Source organism: Oncorhynchus tshawytscha, linkage group LG06, assembly GCF_018296145.1.
Source record: "Oncorhynchus tshawytscha isolate Ot180627B linkage group LG06, Otsh_v2.0, whole genome shotgun sequence".
NCBI classification, from domain to species: domain Eukaryota; kingdom Metazoa; phylum Chordata; class Actinopteri; order Salmoniformes; family Salmonidae; genus Oncorhynchus; species Oncorhynchus tshawytscha.
Window position 1 is genome coordinate 407,871 of NC_056434.1, and position 18,070 is coordinate 425,940.

Consider the following 18,070-nt stretch of genomic DNA (forward strand, 5'->3'; position numbering starts at 1 on the left):
ACCATGCTGTGTTGTCATGTGTTGCTGCCTTGCTATGTTGTCGTCTTAGGTGTCTCTTTATGTAGTGTTGTTTCTCTCTTGTCGTGATGTGTGTTTTATCCTATATTTTTATTTAATTTATTTATATTTTTAATCCCAGCCCCAATCCACACAGGAGGCCTTTTGCCTTTTGGTAGGCCGTCATTGTAAATAACAAATTTGTTCTTAACTGATTTGCCTAGTTAAACAAAGGTTAGGAAAAAAAAGAAGAAAAAAAAAGAAAAAATATTATTTTTACGAACTCCGTAAAATCTCCGTAAAATTGCAAAAATGCAGAAACTTTCTGTCCAAAAATGAAAAGTTAATCCATGCTTTTGTCACTTCTACATTAGACTACTGCAATGCTCTACTTTCCGGCTACCCGGATAAAGCACTAAATAAACTTTAGTTAGTGCTAAACACGATTGCTAGAATCTTGACTAGAATGAAAATATTTGATCATATTACTCCAGTGCTAGCCTCTCTACACTGGCTTCCTGTCAAGTCTAGGGCTGATTTCAAGGTTTTACAACTAACCTACAAAGCATAACATGGGCTTGCTCAAACCTCTCTCCGATTTCGTCCTGCTGTACATACAGTTGAAGTCGGAAGTTTACATACACCTTAGCCAAATACTAGTAAAATTTCCATCTTAGGTCAGTTAGGACCACCACTTTATTTTAAGAATGTGAAATGTCAGAATAATATTAGAGATAATTATTTATTTATTTCATCACATTCCCAGTGGGTCAGAAGTTTACACACACTCAATTAGTATTTGGTTGCATTGCCTTTAAATTGTTTAACTTGGGTCAAACATTTCAGGTAGCCTTCCACAAGCTTCCCACCATAAATTGGGTGAATTTTGGCCCATTCCTCCTGACTAAACTGGTGTAACGGTGTCAGATTTGTAGGCCTCCTTGCTCGCACATGCTTTTTCAGTTCTGCCCACAAATGTTCTATAGGATTGAGGTCAGCGCTTTGTGATGGCCACTCCAATGCCTTTACTTTGTTGTCCTTAAGCCATTTTGCCACAACTTTGGAAGTATGCTTGGGGTCATTGTCCATTTGGAAGACCCATTTGCAACCAAGCTTTAACTTCCTGACTGATGTCTTGAGATGTTGCTTCAATATATCCATGTAATATTCCTACCTCATGATGCCATCTATTTTGAAGTGCACCAGTCCCTCCTGCATCAAAGTACCCCACAACATGATGCTGCCACCCCCGTGCTTCACAGTTGGGATGGTGTTCTTCGGCTTGCAAGCCTCCCCCTTTTTCCACCAAACATGGTGGAAAACGATGGTCATTATGGCCAAACAGTTCTATTTTTGTTTCATCAGACCAGAGGACATTTCTCCAAAAAGTACGATCTTTGTCCCCATGTGCAGTTGCAAACCGTAGTTTGGCTTTTTTTATGGCGGTTTTGGAGCAGTGGCTTCTTCCTTGCTGAGCAGTCTTTCAGGTTATGTCAATATAGGACTCGTTTTAAAGTGGATATAGATACTTTTGTACCTGTTCCTCCAGCATCTTCACAAGGTCCTTTGCTGTTGTACTGGGATTGATTTGCACTTTTCGGTGCTATCCTCAGATAATAGCATCGTTTGTTTTCGCCGAAAAGCCTTTTTGAAATCTGACATGTTGGCTGGATTCACAACACGTGTAGCTTTAATTTGGTATCTTAAAATGTGTGATTTCATGAAAGTTAGATTTTTATAGGAATTTATTTGAATTTGGCGCTCTGCATTTTCTCTGGCTTTTGGCCAAGTGGGACGCTACCATCCCACATATCCCAGAGAGGTTAACAAGAAATGGAGTGGAGTGGTTGAAAAATTTGTTTTAGTGACTCCAACCTAAGCGTATGTAAACTTCTGACTTCAACTGTACCTACACATATGCTACGGTCACAAGACACATGCCTCCTTATTGTCCCAAGAATTTCTAAGCAAACAGCTGGAGGCAGGGCTTTCTCCAATAGAGCTCAATGTTTATGGACAGGTCCGCTTATCCATGTGAGAGAAGCAGACTCGGTCTCAACCTTTAAGTCTTTACTGAAGACTCATCTCTTCAGAAGGTCCTATGATTGAGTGTAGTTTGGCCCAGGGGTGTGAAGGTGAAATGAAAGTCACTGGAGCGACGAACCGCCCTTGCTGTCTCCGCCTGGCCGGCTCCCCTCTCTCCACTGGGATTCTCTGCCTCTGACCCTATTACGGGGACTGAGTCACTGGCTTACTGGTGCTCTTCCATGCCGTCCTTAGGAGGGGTGAGTCACTTGAGTAGGTTGAGTCAGACGTGATCTTTCTGTCTGGTTTTGCGCCCCCTCGGGCTAGTGCGGTAGAGGAGATCTTCGTGGGCTATACTCAGCCTTGTCTCAAGTTAGTAAGTTGGTGGTCTGTTGATATCCCTCTAGCGGTGTGGGGGCTGTGCATTTGCAAAGTGTGTGGTGTTATATCTTGCCTGGTTGGCCCTGTCCGAGGGTATCGTTTGACAGGGCCACAGTGTCCTCCCAACCCCCCCATCTCAGCAGTCAGTATTTATGCTGCAATAGTCTATGTGCCAGGGGGCTAGGGTCAGTCTGTTAAATCGGGTGTAATTCTCCTGTCTTATCTGTTGTCCTGTGTGAATTATGCTCCCTCTAATTCGGTCTTTCTCTCTCTCTCCCCTCCCAGGGGACCTGAGCCCTAGGACCATGCCTCAACACTACCTGGCCTGATGACTCCTGGCTGTCCCCAGTCCACCTGGTTGTGCTGCTGCTCCAGTTTCAACTGTTCTGCCTGCGGCAATGGAACCCTGACCTGTTCACTAGATGTGCTACCTGTCCCAGACCTGCTGTTATCGACTCTCCCTCTCTGCTGCACCTGCTGTCTCGACCTCTGAATGCTCGGCTATTAAAAGCCAACGGGCATTTACTCCTGAGGTACTGACCTGTTGCACCAATTTGTCCTAGCCACCGTGCTTCACATCTGCATTGCTTGCTGTTTGGGGTTTTAGGCTGGTTTCCTGTATAGCACTTTGTGACATCTGCTGATGTAAAAAGGGCTTTATAAATACATTTGATTTATTGACTTACAAAAGTAAACATTCAATAGCGAACATACTATCAATATGCTGGCTACTGTTGATACACTTTGGCATCTCTTTTGGAATGCAGTTCTCTTAAATGGGCAGTGTACTATTTTTAGATGTAAAAACAAAAATGAATGCAATTAATCCAATGGAAACAGCTTCATAATAACCAAAGGTGACCGGAGGAAGCGGTTAGAGCTTTGGGCCAGTAACCGAAAGGTCCATGAGCCGACAAGGTGAAGAATCTGGCGATGTGCACTTGAGCAAGGCACTTCACCCTGATTGCTCCAGCGTTGCCGTTACTAACGGCAGACCCTGGCTGTGACCACACTCTTCGAGGGTGTTTGGGATATGAATAAAAAAACACATTTTCAATTCACAGATGCGTATTAATACAAGCTTGTACATGTGTGAAATAGGCAATAAGCATCGACCAGATTATTTGTATTTATTTATTATAAATACAGCCTGTTAATATCTGAATATAGAGAGGAAGCATGGTAACCTATAGGTCCTGTAGAGACGAAGCATGGTAACCTATAGGCACTGTAGAGAGGAAGCATGCTAACCTATAGGTCCTGTAGAGAGGAAGCATGGTAACCTATAGGCCCTGTAGAGAGGAAGCATGGTAACCTATAGGCCCTGTAGAGAGGAAGCATGGTCACCTATAGGTCCTGTAGAGACAAAGCATGGTAACCTATAGGCCCTGTAGAGAGGAAGCATGCTAACCTATAGGTCCTGTAGAGAGGAAGCATGGTAACCTATAGGCCCTGTAGAGAAGCATGGTAACCTATAGGCCCTGTAGAGAGGAAGCATGGTAACCTATAGGCCCTGTAGAGAGGAAGCATGGTAACCTATAGGTCATGTAGAGAGGAAGCATGGTAACCTATATGCCCTGTAGAGAGGAAGCATGGTAACCTATAGGTCCTGTCTGAACCCAATATAGTCTGTTAATATCTGAATATAGAGAGGAAGCATGGTAACCTGTAGGCCCTGTAGAGAGGAAGCATGGTAACCTAGAGGTCCTGTCTGAACCCAATATAGTCTGTTAATATCTGAATATAGAGAGGAAGCGTGGTAACCTATAGGTCCTGTAGAGAGGAAGCATGGTAACCTATATGCCCTGTAGAGAGGAAGCATGGTAACCTATAGGTCCTGTCTGAACCCAATATAGTCTGTTAATATCTGAAAATAGAGAGGAAGCGTGGTAACCTATAGGTCCTGTAACCTATAGGTCCTGTAGAGGAAGCATGGTAACCTATATCCTGCCCTGTGTAGAGAGGAAGCATGGTAACCTATCAGGTCCTATAGGCCCTCTGAACCCAATATAGTCTGTTAATATCTGAAAATAGAGAGGAAGCATGGTAACCTATAGGTCCTGTAGAGAGGAAGCATGGTAACCTATAGGCCCTGTATAGTATGAATATCTGAAGCATGGTAACCCTATAGGTCCTGTAGAGAGAGAAAGCATGGTAACCTATAGGTCCTGTCTGAGAATATCTGAATATAGGAAGCATGGTAACCTATAGGCCCTGTAGAGAGGAAGCATGGTAACCTATAGGTCATGTAGAGAGGAAGCATGGTAACCTATAGGCCCTGTAGAGAGGAAGCATGGTAACCTATAGGCCCTGTAGAGGTCCTGTCCTGTCTGAACCCAATATAGTCTGTTAATATCTGAATATAGGCCCTGTAGAGGAAGCATGGTAACCTGTAGGTCCCTGTAGAGAGGAAGCATGGTAACCTAGAGGTCCTGTCTGAACCCAATATAGTATGTTAATATCTGAATATAGAGAGGAAGCATGGTAACCTATAGGCCCTGTAGATAGGAAGCATGGTAACCTATATGCCCTGTAGAGAGGAAGCATGGTAACCTATAGGTCCTGTCTGAACCCAATATAGTCTGTTAATATCTGAATATAGAGAGGAAGGTAACCTGGTAACCTATAGGTCCTGTAGAGAGGAAGCATGGTAACCTATAGGCCCTGTAACCTAGAGGAAGCATGGTAACCTATAGGCCCTGTAGAGAGGAAGCATGGTAACCTATAGGCCCTGTAGAAGCATGGTAACCTATAGGCCCTGTAAGCATGGTAACCTGGAGGTCCTGTCTGAACCCAATATAGTATGTTAATATCTGAATATAGAGAGGAAGCATGGTAACCTATAGGCCCTGTAGAGAGGAAGCATGGTAACCTATATGCCCTGTAGAGAGGAAGCATGGTAACCTATAGGTCCTGTCTGAACCCAATATAGTATGTTAATATCTGAATATAGAGAGGAAGCATGGTAACCTATAGGTCCTGTAGAGAGGAAGCATGGTAACCTATATGCCCTGTAGAGAGGAAGCATGGTAACCTATAGGTCCTGTCTGAACCCAATATAGTCTGTTAATATCTGAATATAGAGAGGAAGCGTGGTAACCTATAGGTCCTGTAGAGAGGAAGCATGGTAACCTATATGCCCTGTAGAGAGGAAGCATGGTAACCTATAGGTCCTGTCTGAACCCAATATAGTCTGTTAATATCTGAATATAGAGAGGAAGCGTGGTAACCTATAGGTCCTGTAGAGAGGAAGCATGGTAACCTATAGGTCCTGTAGAGAGGAAGCATGCTAACCTATAGGTCCTGTAGAGAGGAAGCATGGTAACCTATAGGCCCTGTAGAGAGGAAGCATGGTAACCTATAGGCGCTGTAGAGAGGAAGCATGGTAACCTATAGGTCCTGTAGAGACGAAGCATGGTAACCTATAGGCCCTGTAGAGAGGAAGCATGGTAACCTATAGGCCCTGTAGAGAGGAAGCATGGTAACCTATAGGCCCTGTAGAGAGGAAGCATGGTAACCTATAGGCCCTGTAGAGAGGAAGCATGGTAACCTATAGGCCCTGTAGAGAGGAAGCATGGTAACCTATAGGCCCTGTAGAGAGGAAGCATGGTAACCTATAGGCCCTGTAGAGAGGAAGCATGGTAACCTATAGGCCCTGTAGAGAGGAAGCATGGTAACCTATAGGTCCTGTAGAGAGGAAGCATGGTAACCTATAGGTCCTGTAGAGAGGAAGCATGGTAACCTATAGGCCCTGTAGAGAGGAAGCATGGTAACCTATAGGCCCTGTAGAGAGGAAGCATGGTAACCTATAGGCCCTGTAGAGAGGAAGCATGGTGACCTATAGGTCCTGTCTGAACCCAATATAGTCTGTTAATATCTGAATATAGAGAGGAAGCATGGTAACCTATAGGCCCTGTAGAGAGGAAGCATGGTAACCTGGAGGTCCTGTCTGAACCCAATATAGTATGTTAATATGTGAATATAGAGAGGAAGCATGGTAACCTATAGGCCCTGTAGAGAGGAAGCATGGTAACCTATATGCCCTGTAGAGAGGAAGCATGGTAACCTATAGGTCCTGTCTGAACCCAATATAGTATGTTAATATCTGAATATAGAGAGGAAGCATGGTAACCTATAGGTCCTGTAGAGAGGAAGCATGGTAACCTATATGCCCTGTAGAGAGGAAGCATGGTAACCTATAGGTCCTGTCTGAACCCAATATAGTCTGTTAATATCTGAATATAGAGAGGAAGCATGGTAACCTATAGGCCCTGTAGAGAGGAAGCATGGTAACCTATAGGCCCTGCAGAGAGGAAGCATGGTAACCTATAGGTCCTGTAGAGAGGAAGCATGGTAACCTATAGGTCCTGTAGAGAGGAAGCATGGTAACCTATATGCCCTGTAGAGAGGAAGCATGGTAACCTATATGCCCTGTAGAGAGGAAGCATGGTGACCTATAGGTCCTGTCTGAACCCAATATAGTCTGTTAATATCTGAATATAGAGAGGAAGCATGGTAACCTATAGGCCCTGTAGAGAGGAAGCATGGTAACCTGGAGGTCCTGTCTGAACCCAATATAGTATGTTAATATCTGAATATAGAGAGGAAGCATGGTAACCTATAGGCCCTGTAGATAGGAAGCATGGTAACCTATATGCCCTGTAGAGAGGAAGCATGGTAACCTATAGGTCCTGTCTGAACCCAATATAGTCTGTTAATATCTGAATATAGAGAGGAAGCGTGGTAACCTATAGGCCCTGTAGAGAGGAAGCATGGTAACCTATAGGTCCTGTAGAGAAGAAGCATGGTAACCTATAGGTCCTGTAGAGAGGAAGCATGGTAACCTATAGGTCGTGTAGAGAGGAAGCATGGTAACCTATAGGTCCTGTAGAGAGGAAGCATGGTAACCTATAGGTCCTGTAGAGAGGAAGCATGGTAACCTCTAGGCCCTGTAGAGAGGAAGCATGGTAACCTATAGGCCCTGTAGAAAGGAAGCATGGTAACCTATAGGTCCTGTAGAGAGGAAGCATGGTAACCTGGTAACCTATAGGTCCTGTAGAGAGGAAGCATGGTAACCTATAGGTCCTGTAGAGAGGAAGCATGGTAACCTGGTAACCTATAGGTCCTGTAGAGAGGAAGCATGGTAACCTATAGGTCCTGCATGACCCCGCATTAAAAACTACACCATATCCAGTCCAGTAGAAATCCTGTTTGGCCCATTTTCTGGGACCCTGTCATAGCCTATAAATAAGACCCAGAGTTTTACCTGACCTGGTCATGAGATGAGGAAAAACTCCAGGCCCCAGAAAAGACACGTCCAAATTTTGCCAGACCACATTTGAACCTGTGCTGCCACTTCTGCTTAAAAATACTAGAACTTCTAAATGTCTCAAGAGAATAGTGTGATTGGCTTACCCCATCATAACCCCATTGTTTCTAACAGGAACAAACCATGTACAAACCATGTATAGGCTTACCCCATCATAACCCCATTTTTTATAACAGGAACAGGAACAAACCATGTACAGGCTTACCCCATCATAACCCCATTGTTTCTAACAGGAACAGGAACAAACCATGTATAGATTCAAAATATGTTAAAAGCTGCCAACTATCTTGTTCATTTTCCATCTGGTTTATGTATTATGCTTGGTCAAATGTAAGGTTAAGGAGAGGTTTCGAGGACACAGATTACACCCTAGTCCTTTTCCATCTGGTTTATGTATTATGCTTGGTCAAATGTAAGGTTAAGGAGAGGTTTCGAGGACACAGATTACACCCTAGTCCTTTTCCATTGATTTTGCTTTTAGTCCAGTACTAGACTTAATCTGTGTCAGGGGAAAATCTCCCCATAAAAGGAGTGGAATGGGATGATGTCTTACGTCAAAAAACACAGCCAAGTAACATAACCAAGTACATTAATGAGGAAAACCTTTTTAAAGAGTATGTATTAGACTGTTTGAGAGAAGGTTTGAATCCTAATCAACCCATCCAATGTGAATACATATGTTGTTGAAGAACAGTAGATCAGTAAAGCCACAGTACTCTAGCAGTAGTCAAGCTGATTATTTCTTTAGAGTTATAAGAAACAAGGTTCTGAAGTGTCTGTCCTAAATCTAGGAGATGTAAAAAAAGATATATATTTTTTAAAGAAATATTTAAGCTCTTTATTCTTCCATTCCTTTTTTAAAACCGTCCGGTCGGTTACCTTCAGGTCATAGAGCAAAACAGTGAACAGCATCGTGAGAGTCTCCCCTTTCCATATAGTGGTCAATAGTTGGTAGGGCAAACCGTTTGTACGCTGCAGACGTTTTCGTACAAACACTGCTCTAACTCTGCCACCTTTCACCGCAGATGCGGAACTGCGACATCGGAGGATTGAAACGCATCCAATGCTAAACAGATATCTCTTACTTAAACTGACAGATTTTTTTGCGATGTAACTTCGATTGACGCACCGGTACATCAATTGACTCTAGGGGGTTGTGCTGAAAAGCCTTGTCAGTGCATAGGTCAAATGAGCTTTTGAAATTCCTGTATTTTTCTGCTTCAGACAAAAGCTGATATTTCACTTAAATGTACAATATCAGCTTAGACAACACTGCAACAGGAACACCAACAAGCGACAGTGCTATAGGAGTCTGGTAGTGTGTTTGGGTGTTTGGTATTGGACTGACCCTGGTGATGTCATCCTCCCTGCTGACCCCCCAGTGTGTTGTGGCAGGGTAAGGGTTAGGTGACTGTTATAGTTAGTGTTGGGTGTAGCTAGGTGTTGAGTATTGGACTGACCCTGGTGATGTCCTCTGTAGAAGATCCTCCAGAGTGCCTGGGCAGGGTGCGGTGCTGCAGCTGGGGGGAGAGGAGCTGGAGGCTGGAGGCTCTGGTGGACATCCCCTGTCCCACCGCCAGCCCCCCCTCACTACCCCCCCCGTGGGTCCTCTGACGCTCCCGCCGCACGTACATGGAGTGGCGGTGAGGTCTATGCTGGGAGGAGAAGGGGGATGTGTAGCCCAGGCCGTAGGGGAAGGCCTCATGAGGGGTGGACAGAGAGTGACCATGGCTTCCACCTCCTCCCGGGTCTCCTCCCTCAGGGGACTTGGCCTCCTCAGAGCTCTTGTGTCGTGAGGAGGTGCGTCGGGATGAGGAGTCTAGCGTATTGCTCTCTCTCTCCGAGCGCCGGCCTGCAGGGCTGTGACGATGATGACCGGTCGCCGGGCTGCCAGGAGCGTTGAGGTCAAGACAGGAAGTAGGGAAGTAGCGTGATGGAGGATCGTCACCATGGATACGTGGGTCGCTAAGGTTCCCTACTGACTTGGCGTTGTTGAGGGCCCCGTGGCTCTTAGAAAGGTTTATATAGGAGCCTCCTGCTAACCCTAACCCTCCTGCAGACTTAGAGGACCCATGCTCCCCCATGTAGCTGTGGCGGTCTCGGTCTCTGGCTCTGTGTTTGTCTCCAGACATCAGGGTGCTGGTCTTTCCCTCTACGAAGCTATGGCGGTTCTGCTGAGAGCGGCTGTTGGACTTGAGGTACTTGGCTCCCGGCCCATCTGAGGCCTTGGCTCCGGAGGTGAAGTCAAAGTCTTTGTTCTTGGTCTCTTTGGGGCTGACGAGGTGGGGTAGGTTGCTCTTGGTCTCCTTGGGGCTGAGGAGGTGGGGCAGGTTGTTGTTGGCTAGGTCCTTGGAGCAGGAGGCTGAGCGATTCAGGAGCTGGGGGGGCGGGGCATAGGTCTTGAGGCGGAGGGTGGGGCTCAAGCTGTTGCCATTCAGGAAGCTGTCGTTGCTAGGTTGAGGGTCTTCGTGACGGGGCAGGCTGGAACAGTCTCTACTAGCTGAGCGGTGGTGGTCTGAACCCTTAACACCATGACTCCTGACCAGGAGAGAAATAGAGAGGGCTTTCATATTCATATTTGTTTCCTTCTATTCAGCTAGATATGACAAATCATGTTCCCAACATATTGAGAATGGCAGCGTAGTAAATGTTCCAACATATTGAGAATGGCAGAGTAGTAAATGTTCCCAACATATTGAGAATGGCATAGTAGTATATATATACTATACTGTTCCTTTTCCAGCTCCCTGCCTGGTGTAACTGTTGGCTACCTGGTGGGGGCGCTGTTGTCCGTGTGATGAGGCTTCCTCTTAGAGGAGCGGACTGGTGTTGGTGTAGGAGGTCCAGGTCGCTCCACCGGTCGCGGTGTCTGGAAGGCATGGTGGTCCAAACTCTGCTCCGTTAGAAACCGCTCTGTAGGACTCAACAGCAGCAGGTTCTGCACACACACACCCACACACACAGTGTCAACATGTCTTCAACAAGCTCCCCTCTCAGTCCTCACTAGTATGCAGTGTGAGTCATCATGATAATCATCAACATCAGACTGGAATAGACCAGCTTCACACTCTATATTAATAATATTCAGGGAAATGAAAAGCTCCAACTTCATTGGTTTTAATTGAGCTGGCTATGTGAGTCACTAAGGAGAGATGTTTTGCCCAAAAAGCTCCTTGGACATGGTGGTGTTTTTCTCCCTGTCCACCTGATGAAATGAAAGTGAAGGATCTCCAGTCTCAGAGGAGAGGTTAGGCCCAATAGAGAAGAGAGGAGCTCCGACAACACCACTACGGCTGAGGAGCAGTTAGAAGAGACCTGTGATGTCACTATTACATGTTATGTCACTGAATATATCCACACTTATTTGGATAGTGAAGCTAAATATTTTAACATGGCACTATACTCCAACATTTTGTCTATGAGATCAAATGTTTCATAAAAGGTCATTTGCGGATAGATGATTAGTAAGACGATTGATTAGTAATTGATGATTAGATGATTAGTAATTGTTTAAGCAGTCAGTGGTAGGATGCAGTAGTCAGCGGTAGGATGCAGTAGTGAGTAGAAGGATGCAGTAGTAAGCGGTAGGATGCTGTAGTCAGTAGAAGGATGCAGTAGTCAGTAGAAGGATGCAGTAGTCAGCGGTAGGATGCAGTAGTCAGTAGAAGGATGCAGTAGTAAGCGGTAGGATGCAGTAGTTAGCGGTAGGATGCAGTAGTCAGCGGTAGGATGCAGTAGTCAACAGAAGGATGCGGATAGATGATTAACAGAAGGATTAACAGAAGTCAACAGAAGTCAACAGAAGTCAACAGAAGGAAGAAGTCAACAGATTAACAGAAGTCAACAGAAGGATGCAGTAGTCAGTGGTAGGATGCAGTAGTCAGCGGTAGGATGCAGTAGTCAGTAGAAGGATGCAGTAGTAAGCGGTAGGATGCAGTAGTTAGCGGTAGGATGCAGTAGTCAGTAGAAGGATGCAGTAGTAAGCGGTAGGATGCAGTAGTTAGCAGTAGGATGCAGTAGTCAGCGGTAGGATGCAGTAGTCAGTAGAAGGATGCAGTAGTCAGTAGAAGGATGCAGTAGGATTCAGTAGTCAGTAGAAGGATGCACTAGTAAGCGGTAGGATGCAGTAGTTAGCGGTAGGATGCAGTAGTCAGCGGTAGGATGCAGTAGTCAGTGGAAGGATGCAGTAGTCAGCGGTAGGATGCAGTAGTCAACAGAAGGATGCAGTAGTCAGTAGAAGGATGCAGTAGTCAGTAGTCAGGATGCAGTAGTCAGTAGAAGGATGCAGTAGTCAGTGGTAGGATGCAGGATGGATGCAGTAGTCAGTAGAAGGATGCAGTAGTCAGTGGTAGGATGCAGTAGTCAGCGGTAGGATGCAGTAGTCAGTAGAAGGATGCAGTAGTAAGCGGTAGGATGCAGTAGTTAGCGGTAGGATGCAGTAGTCAGCGGTAGGATGCAGTAGTCAACAGAAGGATGCAGTAGTCAGTAGAAGGATGCAGTAGTCAGTGGTAGGATGCAGTAGTCAGCGGTAGGATGCAGTAGTCAGTAGAAGGATGCAGTAGTAAGCGGTAGGATGCAGTAGTTAGCGGTAGGATGCAGTAGTCAGTAGAAGGATGCAGTAGTAAGCGGTAGGATGCAGTAGTTAGCGGTAGGATGCAGTAGTCAGCGGTAGGATGCAGTAGTCAGTAGAAGGATGCAGTAGTCAGTAGAAGGATGCAGTAGGATTCAGTAGTCAGTAGAAGGATGCAGTAGTAAGCGGTAGGATGCAGTAGTTAGCGGTAGGATGCAGTAGTCAGCGGTAGGATGCAGTAGTCAACAGAAGGATGCAGTAGTCAGCGGTAGGATGCAGTAGTCAGTAGAAGGATGCAGTAGTAAGCGGTAGGATGCAGTAGTCAGCGGTAGGATGCAGTAGTCAGCGGTAGGATGCAGTAGTTAGCTGTAGGATGCAGTAGTCAGTAGTAGGATTCAGTAGTAAGTGGTAGGATGCAGTAGTTAGCTGTAGGATGCAGTAGTCAGTAGTAGGATGCAGTAGTAAGCGGTAGGATGCAGTAGTCAGTGATAAGACAGTGTGCTGAATGTTCTCAGTAATCATCGCCTACAAGAACAGCAGCAACAGCAATGTGCTGCCCACCAGATTGCCATCACAGTCTGTTTACAGCTACAGATCACAGTCTGTTTACAGCTACAGATCAGAGTCTGTTTACAGCTACAGATCACAGTCTGTTTACAGCTACAGATCACAGTCTGTTTACAGCTACAGATCACAGTCTGTTTACAGCTACAGATCACAGTCTGTTTACAGCTACAGATCACAGTCTGTTTACAGCTACAGATCACAGTCTGTTTACAGCTACAGATCAGAGTCTGTTTACAGCTACAGATCAGAGTCTGTTTACAGCTACAGATCAGAGTCTGTTTACAGCTACAGATCAGAGTCTGTTTACAGCTACAGATCACAGTCTGTTTACAGCTACAGATCACAGTCTGTTTACAGCTACAGATCAGAGTCTGTTTACAGCTACAGATCAGAGTCTGTTTACAGCTACAGATCACAGTCTGTTTACAGCTACAGATCAGAGTCTGTTTACAGCTACAGATCAGAGTCTGTTTACAGCTACAGATCACAGTCTGTTTACAGCTACAGATCACAGTCTGTTTACAGCTACAGATCACAGTCTGTTTACAGCTACAGATCACAGTCTGTTTACAGCTACAGATCACAGTCTGTTTACAGCTACAGATCAGAGTCTGTTTACAGCTACAGATCACAGTCTGTTTACAGCTACAGATCAGAGTCTGTTTACAGCTACAGATCACAGTCTGTTTACAGCTACAGATCAGAGTCTGTTTACAGCTACAGATCACAGTCTGTTGGGGAAAACAGAGAGAAGCAACAGTAGAGCTGGAGCTGAGACCCAGGCAGATGCACACAGAGATGGACGGCATTGATGCACACCTATTTACATGCAGTAGAATGAAAATACCATACTTTACAGATACATTACTCTACAGATACAATACATATTATTGGGTTCTGAGAACATGAAATGTTACCTATTCATGTCACTGAAGGAGTGCGGGTCTACACCAGCAGTTAAGGGTAATAGGAGGAAGGTATATAGTGTGTGCAACTAAGCTTGGAATGTGATGAGTACAGGGAAGAGATTCCATGTGGCAGGCATTGATAAGGGGAGACGGGTGGAAATCCTAGAAACTAACAATGTCTCTGAGGGAGAGAGGGTAATGTATAACATTTACATTGTCAGGACATGTTATTGTTAGCCATCAGGGATCCTCTGGTAGGAGAAGAGACACGGTCTGGTATCAATAACGATGACAGCCTTGAGTTGGGGAGGAGTGAGCACTTTGGGGTAGCGGTCAGGTAAAATGAAGTGAGGAAGAACAGATATCACTAAGGTTCTGTCTAGCAACAGGGATGCTTTGGCTGTTCGGTTGTGGAGGAGGAGACTCAGCCTAGGAAAAAGGGTTAAATATCAGCGCTTGTGTGACATGTTTTTTTGTCTGAATACAGCTGTGTCGACCCTTTGGGAAGAATTAAATTTGGTTAAGCTTCTCTAGTGTCCGTGAGTTATTTAATCTGAAAAATGTGAACCTAACAATATACATTACAGATACATTACACTACAGACACATTACGGATACTTTACATTACATTATAGACACATTACATTACAGATACATTACATACACATTACAGTACAGATACTTTACATTATAGACACATTACAGATAAATTACATATACATTACAGTACAGATACTTTACATTACATTATAGACACATTACAGTTATATTACAGATACATTACCTTACATATACAATACATTACATATATATTACAGATAGCTTACGTTAGGTATACATTACATTACAGGTATATTACATATACAATACATTACGTATACATTACAGGTATATTACATATACACAATACATTACGTATACATTACAGATACCTTACATATACAATACATTACGTATACATTACAGATACATGACATTACAGATACATGACATTACAGATACATGACATTACAGATACATTACAGATACATGACATTACAGATACATGACATTACAGATACATTACAGATACATGACATTACAGATACATGACATTACAGATACATGACATTACAGATACATTACAGATACATGACATTACAGATACATTACAGATACATTACAGATACATGACATTACAGATGCATTACAGATACATGACATTACAGATACATGACATTACAGATGCATGACATTACAGATACATGACATTACAGATACATGACATTACAGATACATGACATTACAGATACATGGCATTACAGATACATTACAGATACATGACATTACAGATACATGACATTACAGATACATGACATTACAGATACATTACAGATACATTACAGATACATGACATTACAGATACATGACATTACAGATACATTACAGATACATTACAGATACATTACAGATACATGACATTACAGATACATGACATTACAGATACATGACATTACAGATACATGACATTACAGATACATTACATATACATGACATTACAGATACATTACAGATGCATGACATTACAGATACATTACAGATGCATTACATTACAGATACATGACATTACAGATACATGACATTACAGATACATGACATTACAGATACATTACATATACATGACATTACAGATACATTACAGATACATGACATTACAGATACATTACATATACATGACATTACAGATACATTACATATACATGACATTACAGATACATTACAGATACATGACATTACAGATACATGACATTACAGATACCTCGGGGCGGCAGGGTAGCCTAGTGGTTAGAGTGTTGGACTAGTAACTGGAAACCCCCGAGCTGACAAGGTACTAATCTGTCGTTCTGCCCCTGAACAGGCAGTTAACCCAGTGTTCCAAGGCCGTCATTGAAAATAAGAATTTGTTCTTAACTGACTTGCCTAGTTAAATAAAGGTAAAAACATTATTTTTTTAATAAATAAAAATATACAATACATATACAATACATATACATTACAGATACATGACATTACAGATACATTACATTACATTACAGATACATGACATTACAGATACATTACAGATACATGACATTACAGATACATGACATTACAGATACATTACAGATACATGACATTACAGATACATGACATTACAGATACATTACAGATACATTACAGATGCATGACATTACAGATACATGACATTACAGATACATGACATTACAGATACATTACATATACATGACATTACAGATACATTACAGATGCATGACATTACAGATACATTACAGATGCATTACATTACAGATACATGACATTACAGATACATGACATTACAGATACATGACATTACAGATACATTACATATACATGACATTACAGATACATTACAGATACATGACATTACAGATACATTACATATACATGACATTACAGATACATTACAGATACATGACATTACAGATACATGACATTACAGATACCTCGGGGCGGCAGGGTAGCCTAGTGGTTAGAGTGTTGGACTAGTAACTGGAAACCCCCGAGCTGACAAGGTACTAATCTGTCGTTCTGCCCCTGAACAGGCAGTTAACCCAGTGTTCCAAGGCCGTCATTGAAAATAAGAATTTGTTCTTAACTGACTTGCCTAGTTAAATAAAGGTAAAAACATTATTTTTTTAATAAATAAAAATATACAATACATATACAATACATATACATTACAGATACATGACATTACAGATACATTACATTACAGATAAATGACATTACAGATACATTACAGATACATTACAGATACATGACATTACAGATACATTACAGATACATTACAGATACATTACAGATACGTGACATTACAGATACATGACATTACAGATACATGACATTACAGATACATGACATTACAGATACATGACATTACAGATACATAACATTACAGATACATTACAGATACATGACATTACAGATACATGACATTACAGATACATGACATTACAGATGCATGACATTACAGATGCATGACATTACAGATACATGACATTACAGATACATGACATTACAGATACATGACATTACAGATGCATGACATTACAGATGCATGACATTACAGATACATGACATTACAGATACATGACATTACAGATACATGACATTACAGATGCATGACATTACAGATGCATGACATTACAGATACATTACATATACATGACATTACAGATACATTACAGATACATGACTTACAGATACATGACATTACAGATACATTACATATACATGACATTACAGATACATTACAGATACATGACATTACAGATACATGACATTACAGATACATTACAGATACATGACATTACAGATACATGACATTACAGATACATTACAGATACATGACATTACAGATACATGACATTACAGATACATGACATTACAGATACATTACAGATACATTACATTACAGATACATGACATTACAGATACATGACAGATACATTACAGATACATTACAGATACATTACAGATACATTACAGATACATTACAGATACATGACATTACAGATACATTACATTACAGATACATGACATTACAGATACATGACATTACAGATACATTACAGATACATGACATTACAGATACATTACATTACATTACAGATACATGACATTACAGATACATTACATTACATTACAGATACATGACATTACAGATACATGACATTACAGATACATGACATTACATTACAGATGCATGACATTACAGATACATGACATTACAGATGCATGACATTACAGATGCATGACATTACAGATGCATGACATTACAGATGCATGACATTACAGATGCATGACATTACAGATGCATGACATTACAGATGCATGACATTACAGATACATTACATTACAGATGCATGACATTACAGATACATTACAGATACATTACAGATACATGACATTACAGATACATGACAGATACATGACAGATACATGACATTACAGATACATGACATTACAGATACATGACATTACAGATACATGACATTACAGATGCATGACATTACAGATGCATGACATTACAGATGCATGACATTACAGATGCATGACATTACAGATACATGACATTACAGATGCATGACATTACAGATACATGACATTACAGATACATGACATTACAGATGCATGACATTACAGATACATTACATTACAGATACATTACATTACAGATGCATGACATTACAGATACATTACATTACAGATACATGACATTACAGATACATG

The 18,070-nt window shown here is 42.3% G+C and overlaps 1 protein-coding gene across 2 annotated transcripts in view; it reads right to left on the bottom strand.

Moving 5' to 3' along the window:
• The window catches only part of LOC112251944 (cyclin-dependent kinase-like 5), a 123,859-nt gene that overhangs the window by 60,525 nt on the left and 45,264 nt on the right, over positions 1 to 18,070 (bottom strand). For both annotated transcript variants that reach the window (XR_006083541.1, XM_042322782.1), the window contains exons 11-12: positions 10,504 to 10,670; positions 9,193 to 10,270 (exon numbers count right to left, since the gene is read on the bottom strand). Coding sequence is in view for 1 of the 2 variants with exons in the window: in XM_042322782.1 (XP_042178716.1) it covers positions 9,193 to 10,270; positions 10,504 to 10,670 (1,245 nt within the window). In the remaining variant the exon portion in view is untranslated. The remainder of the gene's footprint in view (positions 1 to 9,192; positions 10,271 to 10,503; positions 10,671 to 18,070) is intronic.